This window comes from Lathamus discolor, chromosome Z (genome assembly GCF_037157495.1).
Source record: "Lathamus discolor isolate bLatDis1 chromosome Z, bLatDis1.hap1, whole genome shotgun sequence".
Lineage (NCBI taxonomy): Eukaryota > Metazoa > Chordata > Aves > Psittaciformes > Psittacidae > Lathamus > Lathamus discolor.
In genome coordinates, this window is record NC_088909.1 from 102,816,483 (window position 1) to 102,840,084 (window position 23,602).

Consider the following 23,602-nt stretch of genomic DNA (forward strand, 5'->3'; position numbering starts at 1 on the left):
TCTCTTATCAGAACACAGAAAAAGGGAAATGGAAAGTTTTCCAGTCTGGTAAACTATACATTCCAGTAAAAAGTAAAGAAACCAAACATTTCCTCTGGGAAGAAAATATCACCTATTCCAGCTAGCTGCAGAGATGAGCATCTCACACCATCTACAATAACCCACACATAAGCTCATGTTCAGGAAGGTGGGAAGGTGCGAAGGAGGACCTGAACTTTGGGGTTTTGCATTTGAGCTTTGGCCTGTTATTTCCCCTGGCATTTTGGAGAAGCAAGTTGCCTGGACAATGCATTCTTTTAATGTTTTGGCACTACTCATAGAAGCACAGCTGAAAAAAATATATTACTATTGATAATTTTTTGCACGCTTCACTTTTGCCTCACTCAGTTTTCTTCACTCACACTCACTTTGTCTCACTGTTTCATGCCAGTCAGTGCTCCAGGTCAATCCCAAACAAATTTCTCTCCATCTTCAGCTTCAAATGAATCCTCAACAGCCAAGTATCTATCTGAGGTGGTAAGTAACACTTTGCTAATGATCAGTCACTGCAGTGTAGCTGCAGAAGGGGAATGGTCAGGATTTTTTCTGCTCTTCTGTGCAATGTTTTTTATCGATCTATCAGCTAGATGCTTCTGTGCTGCTCTGTGAAGTCCTTAACACTGGAAGAGTTATGGGGCTTTCTAGGCAATATTGTCCTATCATAGCTCCTACTGGCTTAGCATGGATGTGGCACTGGGGAAATAGCTTCAAGACCCAGTGTGGAGGGCTGGAATCACATGGATCACTGCTGCTCCCATGGGGAGGATCAGGGGAGCTCATCTTTCTGCCTGTCCTAGTAGTCCTCCATGGTGTTTGCCATGCAGAGAGAGGGCTCACACATGCCTCTTGGCACATCACAGAGACCCTTTCAATGTTTGACAGCACTTGCAATGAAAACAAAGGACTTCAAATCACTGTGGCCAAGACTGCTTATGTCACAAAAGTGAGATTTATAAGTTAAAAAAAAAAATGCATATAAAATAAAAATTGAGTGAAGATCTTTCTTGGTTAGGGAATAACATTCTGGTGGATTACATAAAACTGGGTGCTTCTTTTTTTTTTTTTTTTATTGGCATCTTCTTATTTTTTGGAAAGAAATTCAATAAAATAAAGCTCTTTCTTAGAAAAATCACAGTTAAAAAGTTTCTTCAGCATCCTCTTGAAGCACATGAGTAATTGCCCTGATGTCAATATGGTTATGTGCGTGCTTCAAATTGGCATCAAGGACCCTGAAGAACTATGACCAAAGTAAAACTAGATGAAAAACATACAGGAGTTATTGTGTTTCTGCCAGGTAAGGGAGCTGCCTGCTATCAAGCTTTGTAATAGCTATCTGTTCTGAACCCATGGGACTAGCTGCCTTCTGTCCTAGTGTTTTTAGGAGACTTCTTGTTGCAATAATAATGCTGAGTGGGCAAGTCAGAAACTTCCGATAGTATTTTGGAGGCTGACTGGAAATTGCACATCAGACCAGCCATGAGGGCACAATAACACTGTGCTGAGCCAAGCTCCTGCAGTGGGCTGACCAAGGTGGGAGTCTACAAGAGAAGAAGGACCTATGATCTGCATTTATTCCATTTCAGTAGGGACTGTACCTCTAATAAAGGCTCCTATAAGCAGAAGATGGGAGTGATCTGGTGGTAACACCTTAACTGATTTTGCCGGATAGCAAATTACTAAAATCCAAGTAAAATCCAGAAAACCAAAAGGACTTCCTATCTAAGAGGCAGCAACAGAAGACTGTTCTTGTGCTGTGCAGAAGCAAAGAAAACAAATGCTCAAAGGGAGATATGGAATTTTACTGCCATTTTACCAGCTGATTCCTTTTTTTATAATTTACTAGTGAAAAAAACCCACCCAAAAGCCAAACAACAAATCTTATTTCTACTACTGAGTCATGAAAAGGTAGAGACAGAGCACTTCATAATGATCCATGATAATGAAAACACTGTAGACTTATACCGGTGAATCTTTAACAAGACATGAGTCTACAGCTCTGCAGTTTCTTACATGACCATAAGAAACAAGCATATTTTCAGTGATTACAGCTATGCTATGCTATAACATTATTGCTTGGCACCAGACTAGGGAGGCACTTCTGTTCCTTGATCTCTTTGCTTGTGTCATTGAAAATCTCCCCGACAAAGACAGTCCCTGCTGTAACAAAATTGTATGCATGCATCTCCCACTCTCCCCCAGCAAAACCTGCAATAAAAAGCCAGTGTGATGAAGCAAAAAGCATTTGGATATAGAAACGCATTTTGGTTTCAAGCTTCCAAAAGGCTTTGTCATGAGCAAGGAAAAGAGAGGTATTTGAAGAGGAATAATGCATTAATAGTTATCGTCATGTATAAAGGAGAGTCTGAACTATAGAAGCTGTATGTTGCATGTGCATCTAGTAGGTTTATTAAAAGATTTCTTCATGCTGCTTTCAGGACAGCAATTTTTCAAACATATTTTCATCCCATTTTTAATTCTGCATGGAAAGGGTACTGCTCTGAAGACTGAAACAGTACAATTTAGAAAGATACTGGAGATATCAGTGAAAAATTAGAACACTTTATAGTTCTTTTGGAAGTTTGAAAATAGGGATTTTCTGCCTACACCTTAGATGGGTCAAAAATGTTCTGAATCAAAATCACTGAATCATAGACGTTACAGCTCTAATGGCCCAGGAAGGTCACCTAACCCATATCCTTGTCACTAATTTGGGAGTACAAACTGCTTGTTGGAGTTTATGGTCACCCTGGGTACTTGGGTTTCTTGTGAAATCTTTAGTCTAGACAGTTTTAACAACAGGGAGAATTCCTGTCTCTGTAATAAAAACATGAAATTTTATATTTCTGTTTCTCAAACAATTTTCTAATGGAAAATCCAGCCAGTAATGGAAAATATTTCCACTTTTGGAAACATCTCCATTTTTATTACTGGGATTCCAACACAACAAGCTGGTGCTTCTGATATTTTTGACACCGTTAAATGTATTAGAAGTTCCCTTGGAGCATCAAGCTGGCTCCTTTCCAATAATACAAAGTACATGAGTCTAACAATAAGACCCTTGTTCAGATTTGTCTAGGTCCTCCCTCACTCAAGCAAATATTCCTTGCCTTTGCTTGGGTTTTGTCTAGACAGCAAAGTTAACGTTAACTGAGGAACAAGTAAGCATGGATCCTTCTATTTATTTCTTGGTCTTGGGAAGAAAGAAATCAGGGGTTATTTAGTTGTCAGGGAGACATATTTACATAAAGTTATTATGCTGGGATGAAATTGGATACAGACTATATCGCATGAAGAATGAGGAATGCTTTGAAACGTTTGCAACACAGAGCTGTTGAGACAGACACTGTCCCAGACCAGTCACCTGGGATTAAACTGCAGCTCAGTCCCATCTCTTAATTGCAGATTTTCTTCAGCCACCAGAAATGCTGTCTTTGGCTGAGTGAGTGGAATCAAGACAGCTTCTGGCTCTCCTCTAGTGACCAGGAAGACTTTCTAGAGATGTAGGATGCCCTTGGGTTGGGGAACTTGGCTCATCCCTTGTTAAGCATCCTTCCACCTCTTTCTCTAAAGAGGCGCACACACAAATGGTTCCTGGTTTATGTGTGCATGCGTATTTGTGGAGTGTGGCTCTAGCCAGAGGCCTAAGTGGAAAAGGTAGAAGCTAGAGAGTCACAGAGTTTTTTGAGGGTCTACAACACAAAGAGAGGCTACAACCATAGCTGACACCTCTTCCCCATGCAGTTACCTGTGCTAGTGCTTTGTATCCAGTTGTTCCCACAACTCTTCAGTAGGGACGATTAGCATCCTTTGGCCTCTTCAGCTGCACCTTCAGCCTCTTCATGCCAATTTGGAAGCCATTCATAGCCTGGATAGCAGCTTGGGCACTGGCAGGATTGTCAAAACTCACAAAACCTGTTGAAACACGAGGCAAGGCAGGGGGCTTAATGATCTGAAGGGAGCCAAGGCAAGTACATGCAACGACCACTGAGAATGAACATGGGGAAGGGGTGAGGGTGGTGGGAGGGAGGGATTAAGCAGGGAGAAGGGTGGGCAGGAGAGTGAGGAGAGGATGGTTGCCAATGAGGGACAAAAGGTAGGAGGGGTTGTGACAGATCAGGGTCCCAGGACATAGTGCTGGTCTGAGTGCCAGTTTGGACACAAGATTATGTGAAGCACAAGGATCCAAATGTTGGTGCCACAGCACCAGAACACACAAGATTTGGGTCACATTTGAGCTGGGGTGTCAGCAGATATGATGAATGGTCTCAAGGAGCTCTGTCTTGTTCTTTTTCCCTCCATCATGACTGGGGTAAATCTCTATACCCTCCTTCACTCACCAGCATAACCTTTCCTTTGCCTTCCGATACTCACTATGAGGGGAACCTGATACACCTACTGCTACATCTTTATTATGGCAATATAAGTAAAATGTGAATTTAATAAGTTCTCCATTATGGTGTTCATTGGCACGAATAGTTTGATTGTTGGCCACTTAAGCAATATGAGGAGCTTTATTAACTGGCAATTTCTGCAGACTTTATGTTGACTCTGCAGCTGAGAAAGATGAACACTGCTGCTTTCCTAACATGGTTTCCATAAGTAGTTTCATATCCTGCCAGCAAACCATCCAATCAGCCGTGGAGTGTACCCAGCAGTAGAAACATATAGTGACTGAATATTGTACCTGCAGGCCACCTGAAATGACATTTTTTTTCTCAACGGAAGTCTTGCTCTCTGGAGATCAGAAGACCGAAGACAGGTCAGGACCACACAGGATGCAATGCACCCAATCCATGCAGCTTTGGGAAGGGTGTTTGGTTTGTTCCTTTTTTGTTTGTTTTGTTGATTTTTTTCTTTTTTTTATTTTCATCTTTTTTTTTTTTTTTATTTTTTTTTGTCCCTGATGCTAGCTCCAGAAAAAGGCCTTATTTAGCCAGACTGTATATAACTTTAGCTAGAGTGACCATGGGTCTGAGTTATTAGTAAGGCAGGGGGGCATCATGTTGTAAAAGAATTGCCTCTTCTACCATTGCCAGAAATGTCCCTGTGTGCCAACAGTATTTCTGAGCACAAACCCTGGTAAGACTAACCTAGACCAGCCTGTGCTCCAGACAAAGCCATATGTTTTCCCACCCCTGCAAAGCTCTGGCAGCACAAATCAACCCTAGGAACCCAGTGTGTCTCAACAGACAGGCTGAAATGCAGAGAGTTTGAGAGTCCTTCACAAAGCTAATGCTGAGCATTTGCTGCCAGGTATACACCTGCTCCAGACAACCGGGCATGGCTTACAGCCTTGGGCTGTACTGCAAATGCACTCGGCAGCCCCTCCTCCAGCACTTCCTCCATGGTCTAGTTCCTCCTAGTCTCACAGACGACACAGGGTAGCTTCCATTTGCAAAAGACACCTCTCACTCCTTGCTTTGGCTAATAGCATAAGTTTATGAGAAATCATAATACTTATGGTCCTAGCCTCAAAGTGAGACAAAGAGTTTTACTGAATATGGCGAATGTGGCTTTAAAAAGGAGGCTCATGGGATAAACAGGCATCCCTCTTTGTCCTCTCCATGAGCCAAGGCTCCAAGTAATTGGCTGTCCACGCAGCTTTCCTGCCAGCCACCTGGATGAGGAGGTACCAACAACACTGCAGCTTGAAGACGTGAGCAAAAGTGTTGCTCAAGCCTCGCAGCAGTCATCCATCTCCAGACAGAAAACTGGAGAGTTATTGTGAATAATGAGCTGTAGTATTATTCAATGGCAATGGATCTGCTTTTGCAGTCACTTTTTAGCCAGTAAGCACCTGGTAATGTTCCCAGTGTACAACTGACTAGCTGAATAATCTATTAGTCAACAAGGTTCTATGACTTGATCTCAACAAAGTAATAAACTAAACACCTCCTGATTTCACTTGAGTTGATTCAGTCTTTAAATACTGCTGGAAGCATCCTTGTAAATGTTTTACTTGTATTTAAAACTGAAATTTGCTGTCTATCTACCCCACATCTCTCAATATAGGATGTTGTGAAAACCAGTTCTTTTTGAAAACACCTCTGGTTTGCTAATACTCCTGCCCAAGACCTATCAGCTACATCTATAAAAGTAAACTAAAACTGTGCCAGGAAAGTTCAGATGAACTGGAAACAAACCATTTGTATGACTGAATTTTTAAAAAGGTCCTTGCCATAGTTTTGGCTTGTGCCTAACTATAAACAATTCCTGGACAAAGTCTGACTGTTGAACAGAACAGAGGCTGCTTTCAGTAGTTAGCTTGGATGTGGCCATGATATTCTGGAAAGTGAGAGAATTTAATAGTTTGGGTGTGGGCTATTCAGTGCCAGCTGGCCCCAGTGCTAGGGGAAAGTGCCAGGTATGTTTACTTTACTAATATATACACAGCTATCAAATATCAAAGCAGAGTTGGCTGCAGTTTATATCATGTCTATAGGGAGCCTAGCTTGCCTGGGAACTTTGATTTTTACTCTTCGATTTCTACAGGTCCTGTTGCAAGGCACCTCCTACTGACTGAATGTGCACATATAGAGTGTGTCTACACATGCTTCCATGTGTGAGCAAGTCATCTTGGGATCCTAAAATAATGAGCGTAGGTCTAGCCAATATAGTCAGTGGAGTATAGGATATGAAGTAGCTGAGCAGCTGCTCTAGGTTTTATGACAATTTCTGAAAAATTCTGAAATAGTGAATGACATTTATTAAATGTCATACACACATTTTAAAAGACAAAGTGAATCCAGGCTTTTCCTACAAACTCACCTTTTAGGCATGTACAAGGAAGAAGACAGTGGCAATACTGGGGTAATATTTGGATGCGATGATCTGAAAGGTCTTTTCAAACCTACTTGATTCTATGGTTCTATGATTTCTTCCTTTTTTCAGAACACTCCTAGATGTGCCTAAATGAATCAAGTTCCATTGGCTGTGTAGCAGGGACCAGTGTTGACTGCAATGAAAGCTGGCATCTAGCTTAAATCTATTGTGGGACTTACTTGTTTCTGTAGTTGGGAGTGATGTCTCAAGGTAGTAATATGCTGTTAGCTGACTAATGCCTAGGTGAGTCAGTCCCCAAAATGATGTTAATTGCTGAATCAAACTCCTAATGCATGCAAACCCCACCAGAAATGCTGCTAAGTATGATAAAAATCCACCTTTGCCAAGACTGGACATTTAGTTGGGTCATGAGCCCTGGTGCTGGGATGCTAGTACAGCTGTATCTTTGCAAGAACTTTGCCTTTATGTAAGCTCACAAAGCTAAACTAGTTTTTATCACCACTGCTTTCGAGATGGAATTCTAAGGCCATTTCCTTACACTGTGCAAAGCTGTAAATAATACAGCATTTTAACAAATGGGGCTAATAAGAGAGATCAGAAGTGCATTTGCTCACTATATTTCATTTGGACCAGATAATGAAGCTGGGAGTTGTACTCTGATGCTATTGGTATTAGTTACCTACGGATTAGGACGACATTTGGATTGTTATTTTTTTTCTCCATAGTTGTCCTGATATCCACTGCTATAATATAAAAATCCCCACTGGCTAGCTGCTGAGGTTTGGGGGGGCTGGGGTGAGAGGGCAAATGCCAATAATTGTGCATCTTTCTTGTGAGCACATCCTAGGGACAGAGCAGCTAATTCCTGTGTCCTCATACCACCGTTTTAGTTTCAAGAGTCTTGACATGCTCAGATGTTGTTGGTGCATTTGGCTCTCCCCCTTTTCCTGTCATTTATGTGGAGCTGTATTTCATATTATTGAAGGTATTTGGATGGACTCCAAAAAGAAGAGCTATGCCTTGTTCTGAGAGTTGGGATGTCACAGTAATAAGGGATATGCAGATAGGTAGACAGACAAGCTGTGCTGGCAATATCATATTCCTTTCTCTTTACAGGTCAAATACCTACTGGTATATTATATATCTTTGTTGTTGTGATATGCACTATTGGCTGTTAACCATCTTTGTTTCTCCATGTCAAAGTCAGCACTGTTAATGGTGCTGTGCAGGTTTAAACACGTATGACAAGGAACAGAATGTAAGTAGTGGGAAAATAGCTTAAATACTTGCTTTCTGAATGGCTTTAATGTTTGAGTCCATGAGTATAGGGCTCAAAGCATGTTGATAGTACTACAGTTACTCAAGATATTATCTGCATTTTGAACACCGCCGCTGCATTGTTATCTACCTCTTGAAGGACAAAGAGAAAGGGAGAGGTTAAAAAGCTTGAAGCTGTTCCTGTGCATCAGTTAATTAATAATCAGAGAAATATATGTGCTGGTCTGAAGATGGTTGGTAGGAGGACAGGATTTTGTGATAAATCTATTTTATGGGGGGGATGTTGTGTTTTTTTTTTTCTCTCCACCCCGGGATTATGTAAAAAGGCTGTTCTAATAAATGATTTATAAGAGCAGCAAAGAATGAAGAAATCTGCTAGGACTGCAGCTCTGGGTATCTGATCTTACTGATTCTGCAAAGCATATTCCAGGAAGCTACTGACGTTGGAGTCCATGGCATCTCCTGGCCTGTCCTTTTCCTGCATGACCGTATAAATGATTACTGAGCGGAAATTGGGGTAGCATCTTAAAGGTTGTTTTCACCCCATTTCTTCCACAGGAAGTCTTGGTCATGGAGCCTGCAGGCCGTTCTCATCACTTCAGCATGATCAACAATGGGTTTATAGAATCAAAGTAAAGTGTAACTAGGTAACTGATATTACTCAAGGGCTGTTTTTCTGTTTTTAATCAACTGAGATGATAAAGGAAGGAATTAGCCGTCTATCTCAGAGTGAATTTGAAGACTGTTTTGCAACTGTAAACTTTCCATTCACAGTAAGTAGTGTCTCTGCATGGCCATGAATTAGTTTGTGTACTAAGTGCAGTCCTGAATGAGCACATCGTTAAGTTCCCATGGATCCTTAATCGGTCTTTCTGGGTTTGCTGTTTCTCTTTGCACACAGCAAGGAGAATTAGCGGTTAATGTGCGAAACAGCCTTTTGATGATCTGCTACCAGGTTAGAATAACATGTTGCCTCTCTTCAGCAGAAGCTTTTGTCTGGATGAAGCCCAGATTCGTAAGTACATTGAGCATTCCCTAAATCAAAAGTCAAGACCACAGTGGATGGCAGGTCCAGATGCAAGCTTTTGACCCAGAGTCCTGAACTGGGGGGCAGATGGTCCTACAGCAGGCCCACTCATGTAACTAGGCTGGTCCCAGGCAATGGAAAGGAAAAGAGGAACCTCAAAGAAGCATTTTACTTATTTTAAAACTCAGAAGAGTTTTTTGATTCATGTTCCAGATTCTTGCTGCATACATGTTCCAGATACTTGTTGCAGATACTGCCACCTCAGAGAAGCACTTTGAAAGAGATTGCAACAGAAACAAGTCAGTGCCTACTAGCTTTTTTTCAGGCCAGAGATGTATTTTCTGATTCTGTCAGTGTATTTGCCCAACTGCTAAGAGGGATCTTTCTTGGCACTTCTTGTTCCTCCAGTTATCAAAGTCACTAAGGAGAAGGTCTCATTCTTCTGATTTTTTCCCTCTTGACATTCAACCCACGTTCATTTCACTAGAGGGAAATAACAGAAAAGCAGGGATCTTCCTATCAGCCTGTGGAAGGCAAATTCCCACATGATAAAAGAGAAGAAATGCCATTCACAAGGGCTGGGTGCTAGCACAGGAGAAGTCCATGCCTCTTGCTTCCCTTGCATTTGAATTACTGCTACCCAGGACATAAGACGGGACCTCAGACAGACTACTGAGATGGACTAAGCTGCAGAAAGTCCTGGAAATTGGTTATACCTGAGGCTCCACTCCTTTCTTTCCCCAAAACATTTAAGTTAGCAATTAAGTAATTAGTTATTAATAGAATTAGTTACTAATATAACTGCCACTTTAGTGGATGGCTTCCTTGCTTTTGTTGCTAACTTGTGAAAGGTGAGATCTAGGAACATCAGGGAGGTATTGCTGAGAGAGCAATGAGAAGGTGTTCAAATCCAGGATTCTCCTCTGCTCCTGCCTTTATCCCCCCATCAGAACCTGGCCAACTACCCCTCCGCACTACCTTGATATTTCAGTCATTTTATTCCAAAGACTGCTCATTTCTTTTACTCCATGGTTTGGGTTTATTTTAGTTTTATCAAAGAATGGAGGTTTTCCTTTAATTGCCTTGCAAGGTCTTTACTGTGCTGTGCTCTTTACATGATGTACTAGCTGCTGTCTTGCAATTTTCTAGTGCTGTAAAGAATTTCAGGATACAATCTGTGTGTAAGTAGCTCTATAATGTATGTGTGCATTGAGAGGTATTATATTGTAAGGTGATTTATGGGTACTGCAATACTCAATAAAGTAGTATGTCTGCAGACCTACGGCATAGCACTTCAGCTGTTTTCCAGTGTCTATTAGGGTTGTATGACTTTTTGGAATATTTAACTTCCCACCGATGTTTCATCACGTCCAGGCAAGATCCACCTATCCAGTTATCCATCCATCCATCCATCCATCCATCTGCCCTTTTTACTTAACGTAAGAACAGTCAGTAACTGGTAACTATGCTAAACAACTATTATTAAATATTTTACATCTGTGGGATGAGATAATTGGAACCTTAGACTATTCATATAATTGGTTTAGAAATTTACTGAACCATTAATGTTCGTTTTAGAAATCTATGGAATATTAGAAAACCCTCAGTGCTCCATAAGAAAAAATCTATTATTAATTTTTAAGGATGTGAACTAGATGACCTGGTAAACTTATTTAATGTTTCATAAACCTAAGTAAAACTATGAAAATTTTGATATGAGATGACATGGCAAAGAATTAAAAGGTGTACAATGAATCCAATCACTGTGGTTTCATGGAAAATAACATCTATCAAATGAAACTGATTGCATGAAATTGCAAGTTTGGTTGATAAAGTAGGTTTTCTTAGAGTATACTTAAACTTTTCTGTAGTATTCGAAGCTTTCTTTACAGAAAATGAAAGCAGCCCACACCAAATTTCTTAAAAATTGTATAATAGATCATAAAAAAATTGAAAATTGTGGCTCACAATATTGGCAAATTTCTAGTAGGTTCCTCCAGGACCATGCTGAAAGCTCTGTGTTTTTCAGTTTCTCTAGCATTACTCAGAATCCATCAAAAGTAATTATAGGTGAAATTTGCCAATCATACAAAAATGGTGAAGAAGTAAATTATAACAGTAATAAGTCATGTTGACCTGGGTCACTGGGGAGGATGGACTCAGTGTTCATTTTAATCCAACCAAATGCAAAATAAAGTATGCACAGGAGAAATCAAGTGGGTCACTCATAAGAAGGGGAAATCTTCACTAGAAAACAGTGCTTCTAAGAAGAACATGGGTGTCATGATAAGAGCCAAATGTGAGCTCTCAGGATTATGCTGAAATATTCAGCACAGCCTTGGGATGAAGGCAGTCTGTGGGGAATGTTCTCTGTAAGTAAGAAGGTAATGTTACCTCTGAGTATGGCTCAGGAAAAATCCTTAGTGGAATTCTGCATTTAGTTCTGGTGGTTTTAAGAATTATTCAGAGCTATAAGAATAATTCTAGATCTGAAAAAGTAATGAGTTTATCGACGAGTATGTTAAACAATCTTCTGACCATAGTCCATATACTATAAATGATTTCTAATAGAACTTGTTATTTTTTTTTTAATATAGAAAAAAAAAAAAAAAGACTTGGTAATTTCTTCTGTATGGAAGCAGACGTTTGACAAATTTAAAATGGAAATAAGACACTGAGTCTGCATTTTTTAAATAGTGAAGGTAATTAACTATTTTGGAACATCTTGTTTAGCAGTAGGGGTGGAGCACCTATCAAATGAAATCTTGATTAAGGTATTTTCTAAAAGGGATGCTATGACTCAAGCAGAAGGTTTGAACCTGTCATATGAGCTGAGGTATCTGGCATATGTTATTTCAGAGTTCAGTCCAAAGGATCAGAATGGTCCCTTCTGATCCTGCATATCTGTCTGTCTATTGTTCGTTTCACATTTCAGATATTTAGAAAATCAATTCTTGCCTACTAATCTGGCGTGGACTCTAGTAACAGTCATGATAGAGGTGACAATTGATGTTAATGCCTTATAATAAATGGCCCCAAAGTGTGGGCTACAGACCACTGAGACAGCTGACTGGTACTCGTTCTTCATCTTGCTTCCAGCTGAGACAAACTGAACAGATGGGAAGGGGAGATTAAATGAAGAGTGAAAGTAGATGGCATGATTAACTTTCTCTAAAGGTCAGAACACCCAGTGCAGAAGGTACCTTGATATACACTAGCATCTTCCTTATGTCACCTTCCCATCTTCCCATGCATCAAACTACTTCTATAGGTTAAGGCAGGGTGAGCTAGAATGTGCAGAGAAGTGGTCCCTGTTATTGTGCAGTGTCAGTTGGAAGTTTTCCAGATAGAGCCTCAAACAAGCAGTATCTTCTCTGAAGAAGGTTGAAGGCTGTAAATGCTGACCCTGAGCATGGTGGTTCAAGCCAAGAAGGACTTTTCTTCCTATGAGTGTTGTCTTTCACAAACTGTTTTGTTTTTTTGGGTGTTTTTTTTTTTTTGGGGGGGGGGGGGCACGTAATTTAGTTCTTTTTTGTTGGTTTTTTTTTTGTTTTGGTGGGTTTTATTTGTTTGTTTCTTTGTTTTTACACAGAAATTACTGTCATGACTCACATTGAAAGTACAAGACTGAGACTCAAGATTAGGCCAGAATTTTGACAGTTTAAATTACTGTATGGTCAGATCTAAGGTTTTGATTCACATGTACCTCTGGAACCAGGGCTCCTGATCAGTAATAGCTTTTTCTAAAAAGTCGTAAAACCAGAAAAAGTCTGATATAGAAAACTACAACAGATTTCACATACTAAGAATGGAGTTAACACTAAACCCTCATCTTTTTGCTTTAAACAGGGCTTGTTTAAAGGATGAGCAACTATTTGTCTGATTCTGTGGACTGTGGTTCTACCTGTTCTGCTAGGTAGGAGTTGAAGTAAGTCATCCATTGAATAAATCTAATAAGTGAAGGAGGACAAGTTCCTGTGTGATGTACTGTAGGTTACCCTGCTCTTGCAGGGGGGTTGGACTAGATGATCTTTTTAGGTCCCTTCCAACCCTTGGGATTCTGTGATTCTGTGACTCAGGTTTCAGCCATTCTTTGGAAACCCCATGAATCAAATGTTGGACCAACATGTGCTGTGGACAAGAAGCATTGCGGTTCTTCTAAAGAAAGCATAATGTTCCAACATAGATGATAGAGATGGTCTTCCTCACAAGGAACAAACTAGTCAGTGAGGAATTACTCATAGATAAATGAATAGCATTTGGTCTTCTTTGAATGATGATTAGAACTGAAGCGATTTCCTACCTGTTTTCAGAAATGGAAGGAGCTCTTCTTAACTTGATTTCTGAGCCTCCCTTGTAAATATTTGGCATCACCATAGGTCAATCTAAGGTTTATGGGGAAAGTACATGGTTGGAAAAAGCAGTTGAGCTTTTGATGAGACAAGTCCATGTCTTTGTCAGTGTAAAACCAGAAGAAAAGATTGAGCTTAGTGTGCTTTTTACACAAGTTAGGAGTGGGATTTAAGTAGGTGCTCTGTTAAGGATGCCCTGCTGAATCAAGATGAAGATAATTTTTTCATTGTTTTTGTTGAGCTGTATAATATAAATAAAATGAAAATAACTACTGAAGCTCCCACCAGTCGTGTCACAATCCATTTCTTATCTTACTATCTTTGCTCCCAGGTTCCCTCTTGGATAACACTCCTTGCTATTTGTGGCTTCTTGAAAGAAGCCATGTAGGAGCACTTCAACTACAGAAATGACTGGTCGTCCTTCTTGGTCTATAAGAGACAAGCATCATCAAAGGTGACCTTCTTTTTCATAACATTTTATAGTGGGGAAGCAAATTCCTTCCTCGGCTGATTAAGGAATAAACAAACAAAACAGCCATAAACCCCCCCCAAGGAAACTAATCACTAAGATGCACTGTGAATTATACTGCTGACTAGTAACTATTTTTTTTGTCAGTTCTTTCATGGCCTGGAAAGTCTCTGAAATAGATCCATTCTTAGTGTGGCAAAGTACAGAATCTCCCCACTTTGCTCCTGGTGATCATTGCTTAGATGGATGACTAACCACTTCGTGTTGTGGCACAACTGATACCTCATTACGGGTAGGTTGGGGCAACCCAATAGATATAGAAAGACTTGAAGCTTCTCTTGTGGGACAGTCTGGAAGTTCCTGTTCAGAAGCCAAAAATAGTGATGAACAGTTTTTGGCCATGTTTTTCAAACCAATGCTTAACTTTCTATAAAGGCCACTGTATGAAAACCTGATAACAAAACTAAATGTAAAAGAAACTTCTCATACATTGTGAGTCATGGGGAAAGAAAAAGAGAAAATCTATCTATTCCAGGAGGTTGTGAACTGACACTGAACTATGCTGGGTACCAAAAAAGGAGAAAGAAAAGAGTTAGACAAATGCTTTTTAAGCTGGAAGGTAACATACTGTTCCAGATCTAACCAGCTGTTACATCTGTGGTTCTTTCAGCATGAATGTTTTCAACTACCCACAATAGACAGGGAAATGATTAGCTGGCTTCTTCTGTTATCAACATCAATGGGAATGAAACACCTTCATATTACAGTGTGGGTGTTGATAAATTCCTGTGGGTCTGCCAGCAAAGCAGTCAAAAGCATATCCTAAATCCTTCAAAAATGTATTTTGAACCCTAGAGATCTCCATGAACTTCTGCAATCCATCAGAAGAGTTATGTTTAGTTTGTGGGACTTGAATCTTATCACAGATTGACTAAATCTTGATCAGATTCTGTCTTCTAGACCCCCTGCCCAATGACCTGCCTGAACTCTTGATCCAGCCTTGGGTGGGAGGAAGGAAAATTAACTTCTGGTTTAGTCGCTGAAATAGAGCTCAGTAGAAGTATAGCTGGAAAAAACATTTATGAAAATGCCTTTGATTAAAAAAACTGAAGACCTGAGAAAGGCAGGGACAGGGTTCTTAATTTGAAGAGATGGGGTGAAAATATTAATTGCCTCCCCAAAAGCGGCTCTTGCATTGATTCCTAAAATCAACTAGCAAAAATTCTTTTCTCGTAAGCATTTTCAAAAGCCCAATAACATAATAATCTTCTTAGAGCCTGTTCAGCCATGCCAGGAGGTCCACAATGACGGAGGTAAATACTTTAGAATTTCTGGAAAACCTTCTAGACAAGGATTGTAAAGGGTAATGAGAGATCTGTCTTTATAAGAATCATATAATTTCACCTTTAAATTGTCAGAACTCAATTAGATTTCCAGGTCATGTTGCCAAAAAAGGGAGGAAACTTGTTGCCTGTGAAAGAGCAGAAGACCGCAGAAGCTCTTGTATGTTAGGTACACTGCCTGCCTTTTACAATGATGAACATGCCTGGCAAAATATTTGGGCACTGGAGGTCAGCTGGTGAAACGGTCATAGTCGCACTGTCTCTAGGTTTTCTATGGCTTACATCACTGAGGATGTCATTAGAAATGTTAGCTGGCCTGCAAGGAAGACCGACAACATCCTGAGCTCTATTAACAAAAGAACAGCCAATTAGTGAAGCGACTACTGTTTTCTACTCGGCACTCATTAGATCACACCTGGACATCTAGTTTTGTATATCCCTTCTCCCCAGCATAGAAAAGCCAGTGACAAAGCAGAGTGAGCTCATCGCAGGGCCATGAGGATGGACAAGGAGCACTGTGAGAGTAAGTAGACTGAGATAGCCTCTTCACATCAGGGGAAGTTCAGATTGAACACTAGGAAAAGGTTCTTCACTGAGAAGGTGGTCAGTCCATGGAACAAACTCCCTAAGAAAGTGGTCATGGCACCAAACCTATCAGAGTTCAAGTAGCATCTGGATTAGCATCATATGGATTAGTTTTAGATAGGACTGTGAAGAGCAAAGAGTTGGACTTGATTCCAACTCAAGATATTCCATGATTCACAACTTGAAAAAGGAGAGACTGGACATAAGGAAAAGCTTTTCCACCTTGAAGGCTAGCAAGCATTGAAGCAGGTTGCCCAAATTCAAACTACTTGCTCAATTGTTTTCATTGTTTTTAATAACTTGCAGACATATTGGTACTGCAGAAATATATATAATACTTATATAATGTACACACCTATACATACGTGATATATTACAGATGAAGACTGAGGAGAGTGGGGATGATTTAAATCTAGTTGGGGATTTGAAACAGATGAAAACATATATGGTTAAGAAAGGCATACATATTTTTAAGGGGATCTGCAAGTTGTCACCCTGTTTACAACCTTTGAAGATATCAATATATTCTATCTGAAGATGTTAATCTCGTCTAGGGACTGGTTTTTATGCCGGTGTGCTTACTTGAAAAGGGAAAATATCACATGCACCAGTACATTAAAACAATGCTAAGGTTGCAAATTGAAGCACTAGACTTAGAAATGCAAGGAATTATGTTACCTATAAAATTTTAATTCTGTATTGTTTTGTATATGCATTAAGGCGCTGCTTCTAACTACACATTTCTGTATTTTTCTTCTTCATGGCATCCTTGTTTTAATTACTGTAGAGAATGAATAACATAACAGGGTGAGGAAAATGGCAATGTATCAGACTCATTATTCCATGTGTTGGAATGTAGACAGTAAATAAGGCAGGGAAAGGATGGTTTTGTAGTTGTACAACCAAATGCTGCCTTGGAGAACTGGAATTGATCCCCATTTATGCGATGACAATCCCAGTTTTGCTGGGTATATCATATATCACAAAATTCCTTTCATAAGATCTAGGCTTCTTTTATATTAGTAAATAAAATAGTGCAGGCTCTGAGTGCAAATTGTACATCATGGCTTGAATCTACATGACTAAACCCTCTTATCCCTCAAAAGAGTGGCCTTATCTATACAGCTGTCTAAGGACAGTCCCAGCCCTTGCCACTGCTGAGCCATGCCCAAGAAATGTCCAGCCGTGTGTTAATTGCCATGACCCAAATACAGCCAATGGCACACAATGTTAAAAAGATGCAGCACGGTGTCTGAGCAGATGTGTAATGCCTCTCTAGTTTGCCAGAGAAGACGAAGCTTTAGTGTGTGTTTCTCTTCTTGGTGCTCAGTGCACTGTCTGAGATTTCACTGATGAAAAAGTTGCTGCCCAAACCTGCATCTGGAGTGAACATAAACATAGCATGCCCTGCGTTGTGCTGAATACTTTGAGAAAACAAGCAAACAGACTGATCAGGCTCATGCATCTCAGATTAGTCACTCAAAATTACTAAATAGTTTTAAATATCTTTCTATGCCTCATCACCCCCTTGGTGAAATGAAGACACCATGAGCACTGTGAAAATGCTGTTACTTAACTCTGTGAACCTCTCAAATGCTCTGCTGGGAAGGATGTTAGGAAAACAGATGAGGAAATAATAATAAATTCATATTCATAGCAGGGTTTGAATATTGTGCAGTAAAGAGGGCCTGGGGCCAAGCACAGAGCTGTAAGGATCTATTGAACAGCTTCTCAGTTACTAGTTAGCTGACAGACTTCAAAATGCTAAAGAGCAGCCCTGTGCAGTGAATGAGACAGGATAGATGGATATAAAGAAGTTGAAGATAGATATACGGGGGGAGGGATGGATGGGTGGATGGATTTGTAGAGACTCATCCATTCTACAGCTTGAATTCACCTTTCTTCAGAGAGATCTTGGGGGAAAGAAAATAAAACCAGATCCAATGGGTAACCAAAATGCTGTGGTGGGTCTGCAGTCTCACAAAAGCAGGATGTGGTAAGTTTGCGCTCCGCAGATGAAACACCCTGAGTTCAGAAATGGCCCTGCTCATTATTTCTGACTTCTGAACCAAAACTTCTGGCCTGAGTGAAAGTAGCACTAGGGACCCTTCTCTGTCACTTTTACACACATGTGTGTTCATGTTTGAAACAATCGTAGCCTTGGAACACATATAGGACCAGATGCATACGACCTGGGTTCATATACCCTATCGAACATCAAAGGGTTTTTAGCTGATAGCAGCAGATAGCAGACTGTGTAGGCACACGAGGGATCAGTCAGGTTCTTTTCCTAGGTCCCAGAGCTGATGGACTGATTTGAAACCCAGAGCATTAAGATTTTAACCTCTTTAAAAAGTCTTTTCATTTTGTCTTATTTTTCACTCCTCTCTTTCTTCTGGCATTAACTCTTAACATCAGTCATTTCTATTAGTCACATAAATGGCCATTCCTCCTTTTGAAGGGTCTTAAATGAGTGGCCACAAAGATCCTACAGTAATGAGCTCCTCCATCTAATTACCCCATAAGTAAAAACATTTATAATGATTTTGTAAGTGTACATGTGAGTAGGTATACACAAACATATCCGTAACCTGAAAATATTCTGGATGGACTCTGTCTATCACTTGTGTGGAGAGATGGATAGAACTGTGATAGACACATGGACAGAACTGTGATAGACACATGGAAAGACAGAAAATAGAAGACAGATTCTGAAAACATATTCTTGTCTAATAAATTGTTAAGCTACAAAAGAAAGCAGAAGTCCCTGTGTACAATCTATAGATTTTCTTTACTGTGAGTTATTGGGGAAAGACAGAGCTGTTCCTTTAATGCGAGAGCTGCAAACAGCTGTTCCTTATGCATACATGCTTGCTTGGTCTGAAAGTTTTGGTAAGTCAGTGCATAACTGACAGTTAGATTTATCTCCCCAATAAGCAGTCAACATTATAATAAAGGAAAAATGCTTTCAGTGCACCTTTGAGAGTGCATCAGAAATTAATCTAAACATCAAATTAATTATAGTTTGTAAATGAATAGTGGCTCACAGCCCTAATACTTCTCCTTCTCCTCCTCCTCCCTCTAAAGCCTCCCCCAACAAACTGCAGTGGCTGGCTGTGCTGTGCAGCAAGTTTGATGAACAGCTCCTTCCCGTTTTTACTCACACTACTCTTCCTTTATCAGCTGGAGAATGGTCCTATCCTTACTCTGCAGAGCTGAAGTCTCACGGTGTGGCTGCTTTGGAGTGTGACAGAGGGCAGCTAGCAAATAATAAACTATTGTGCCTTCTTCCCCTTTCCTGTGGGAGCATTAAGCACCCCTCTAATGCTTCCTATAGGAGCATTAAGAAACCCCTTCCTTTCCCTTACTTTCCAGCTAAGCTGGGCACCTCATTAGCATCTCCTTGGCTGTCTGTCTATGCCAGGTGCTTCTGAGTGGAGAGGACCACAACAAGTGCTGATCTGACAGAAACATCCCAGTGGGCAGGCATGCCTAATGCGCCTGGAAAATTGTTCCCATGTTGCCTCAACTCAGACACTCAAATTAGTGGCTTCTTCCATTACATCCTGAGTTTTGGTCCATAGCCTGTAGCTATAAGGGGATGACAATCTGACATTGTTCAGGCACCTGAAGCAAAATGTGTTGCCACCAGATCAAGCAAAGTAAAGGATATAGTCTAATTTGGTGGGCTACAGGGAGAAACGCTCAGGTAGAGACTTTTCTTAGGAAATTTGCAATCAGGTTGAGAGTAAGAAGAAGAAAAAAAGTACAATTTAATTGTAGTTCTGGTAACAGCCACCATCCTACTTTCTCCCAGGTGTTTCCTCATAATTCATCTATCTGATGTGAATCTTCCTATTTCACAAAAGAAGAATCAGAAAAGAAACCCCGAAAACCTTTGAGATGATAAATAACTCTCTTCATCCATGGATCCTAAATCTCTGTGAAAAGAGTCAAGAGTCCTGCTACAAGAAGGGGAACCCAACAGCTAGGCTGATCCATGGTTGCCCACATGAGGCCGCTATTTCTTACCCTTATACCACCTTAATCCTGCATCCGCTCATTTCCCTCGATGAATTTAAGGAGAGATTGTGGTTTTATTATTAAATGAGAAACTGCCAGCTTTGGCAGGGCATGTTGGAGGCACGTTGTGAGCAGGTGCTGAACAATATTTTTCTGATGTACCTCAGGGTCTGTTGTTCCACTCCTGTGTCTTATGGAGTGCTGCCAATGCACTTTAGACCTCATCTGCAATGCCCCTGTTCCCAGGTCCTGCATAGCTTTGCCAGTGTCCTGGTCCCTTGATGTTCCTTTCTTCTTTCTGTTTCAGCTTCCAGGCTGAAACTCTGTAGACCATCATGACCTGCCTGCTGCCTTGCGTCTCCCACTCCACCACACTGCAGTCTTGAACTGTCAGTATGTTTTTAACAACATGATACAAGCTCTACCCATGCTTCAGCCATTCTCCTGAGCTTCACAACCTCCTGTGTCCAGTCCTCATTTCTCGCTGCATTTCTCACCTTTAATCTCTCCCCTCTGGCTCTCCTGTTTCTTTCATAAGCTAGGAGCCAGAAGAATTTTAGTGGGGGAATTAAAATATGTAACAACTAACAAAATTTAATACTATCCACCAATTGTTGTTATTTCCTCTCTTTTGGTGTCTTCAGAGAAGACAGGATGTTTTTCCAAATGGGGTGGCCCACTAGCAGCTTTCAAGTGGACTCCATACAGGCATCTGCGATGAAACTCGATGTCCATGTTGTACCAAGAGCCAAACAGTATATTTCCTTTAGGCCATATAAATCTATTGTCCTAAGAAACCCACACAGTTTGTAGTCAAAGCTAGAGTACTCTGTGCTACTTTTGATGTGGGGCACTTCAAAAAGGGGTGGGACATCCCTCTGCAGTGTGAAAGTCTATTTGGAATTCATAGAAAAGGAGAACATAACACCAGTTGTGGCTGCTCACACCTGGGCTGTCAGACCAACTTGAGTTGAAGTAGAGGGAAACCAGCTCTGTGATGGTGCTTCTGTGGGCATAAAGGAGGTTCTTCACAGCCTCCCCATGGGGAGAAGCTGAAGTTGCCACACCAGCGGGCATTGGGAACAGGCACATGCCAAGGAGGCACATGTGGGAACAACGTAAGCGTATGGTGCAGAACTGTCCTGACAGTGTCTTCTGCTTGATAGCGTGCAAGGAGCCAGCAGATCCAGGTGCTCACTGCTCTCAGAAAGTGGAGGAATGAATTTCCAAGTGCACGAGTAAAGCAATTTCACCAGCTTTAATTTATCTACATCCTATTTGACACCTTGGGGTAACCAGTTGGCCTCTGCTGCTCCATCCATATCTTCGTTTTTCTAATTTCTGTCATGTCTTCCTAATTAATATTGCCCAAACCTACGCTTTTCTCTCTCTTCTCTGTTAAAACATTTTCCTAGGACACATCTGTCTCTGTATTTCACTAGTTTAATGTCTTCAAATGTCTTCTTAAAATGTGTCTTGTGTGACAACAGGGAGTGCTCCTGAAATTAGGACTGTATTGTAGCCTCACTCTAACACAGGTAGAGTTAGCCATGACTGGCCAGTGTGAAAAGCCTTCCTCTCACATTGACTACTTGCTTTAGCAGCCTTAACAGTGTCATTTTACTGGAATTTTCTGGGGTTTTTTTTGTTTTGTTTTGTGGGTTTTTTTATTTCTTTTTTTTTTTTTTTTTGCCTTGCGCATAAACTGGTCACATTTATATTATTTGCATAACTGGGCTGGGAATTATCACCAGAACCATTGAGATCAGCACATACGTGTATGTCACATCCTCTGATATTTAGCATACCTACACACAGCAGAGCTTACACACATGCAATGGGAAAGTGAGAGACCCAGTGCAGTCTCTGCCTTGCACAGAGGGTGCCTTGCTCCAGGGTCCTGCAGAAGTTAATGTTCAGGCTGTGGCACACTAAGCCTGTGTGCAAGACTTCCTAAACCAGCATCCTGAGAGAATGGGAGTCTTCAAGGAGTGTGTAAGTGTAATTTTTGCTGGAGTGAGACAGTGATTCCTTGCTGTGATCCTGCCATTTCACTGGGAATGATCAGCATCACCCAGTGGGAGAAACATGCTGGCTTGCCCTGGTTTCAGCTGCGATAGAGGTTACAGGTGTCAGCTGGGCACTGAGTGAAGGACTAGTGAAAAAGGAGAGAGAAGGGCAGAACAGTGAATAGCTGTGAAGAAGAACTTATTGAGTCTGAATATGAGAGGGTGTATAAGGCAGTGCGTGAGGACAAAATGCAAGGAGATGCTGATATAGTTGGTGTGATGGAGGCTCAGGCCATGGAGATAGACAGGGTGCTAGTGAGTGGGAAGGAGTGAGTGTGATCTGCACTTGGCCATGTTACAGCTGTGTCAGGATAGGGAGGGAAATAAAAGGCAGAGGTTTAAATATTGTAAAAGAAAATGAAGGATTTAGGTCTAGCCTGGGTGTGTGCAGCAGAAGAAAAGTTGAAGGCAAAGAAGCTTTAAATGACTTTTTTAACTTAAGAAGTCGGGGTTGTTTCTAAGCCAGTCTTACACATTAGAGCAAGCTGTCCTGCTATGAAAAACAATAGACATATTTTAAGCATTTTCACATTTATACATGTAACTAGTGTTTGCTGTAGCTTGCATTCCTTGCTCCTCCTTCTCAGCCAGGAGGCAGCAGCATCTGAATTGGGAAAGTCAAAGGCTTCATAACTACAGCCTGGTTTCTTCAGCACGTTCAGGTGCTAGGTTCTCTGCAGGATCATGGACTTCAGAAACCAGGACAAAGGCCTGTGGCTGATCTTGCTTCCTTCCTAACATGCTGCTGGCTGCTCCTACACTATCCTGAGAGCAGTGGTCAAAGGAGATCATTCTGAGCTTGAAATGCAGGGAAGAATTCAGAACCAACAGAAAGGAATAGAAGTCCTTTTTTGAGATGCTGCTGTACTGACTCACTCCATTTGGACCAGCTGCTTACAGCAATCCAACAGTGAGACATGAGCAGCAAATGAAATACTTTCTGTTCCCATGGAAAAAACATGGTGACATTTTTCTCCATAGAATTTTTAAGGTTTGTCTAAAGCAGGACTTCTTGACAATTTCTCAACAACCTGGGGCTAGATTCTGTTATGGCAATTTACTTGGGATCTGCATAGCAGATACATTTTAAAAGGTCATATAATGGTGGAATATCTTTCTGGGGCCAGACAGAATTGTCCCCCCAGGCTACCAGTTGGAGAGCAGTAGCTGAGTTTAAAAAAAAAACTGAAACAGAATGCAAATGCTATGTTTTTACATGTTGAGTTTTGGAAAATGTTTAAGCAGAAAGGGAAAGAGTTTTCTTACTTTCAAAGTTAATAGAATCCTTTCAAAGTTAATAAAATACCTTTAAGAAATGGTAATCTTATTTTTTTGAATTGGCTTTCTGAACAAAAAGTTATATTAATTGGTATTTTCAGGGGACTCAGCAAAACAAACGAAAGGCCTGATTTTCTGTAATACATGTTTTTGAGTTGCTTTAAAGTTGAGGGTCAGCTGGGTGCAAGGGTTTGAACAGCAACATGGCATGCTACCTGTACTTCTGCTATTTATGTACTTCTGGAGGTGGTGTACATGGCAGCATTGTCAAAATGTTTGTCTGAGACCAGCAGTCACAGCAGGCACTACAGGAAATTAAGCTAAAGCCAGAGAAAACTGGGGCTTGATCCCTGGGA

At 40.8% G+C, this 23,602-nt stretch overlaps 1 protein-coding gene across 37 annotated transcripts in view; it reads right to left on the reverse strand.

The window, feature by feature from the left end:
* Positions 1-3,823: 3,823 nt before the first annotated feature.
* CELF4 (CUGBP Elav-like family member 4) overlaps positions 3,824-23,602 on the reverse strand; it is a 686,780-nt gene continuing 667,001 nt past the window's right edge. For all 37 annotated transcript variants that reach the window (XM_065663948.1, XM_065663972.1, XM_065663979.1 and 34 more), the window contains one exon: positions 3,824-3,951. In XM_065663948.1, coding sequence (XP_065520020.1) covers positions 3,824-3,951 — 128 coding nt within the window. The remainder of the gene's footprint in view (positions 3,952-23,602) is intronic.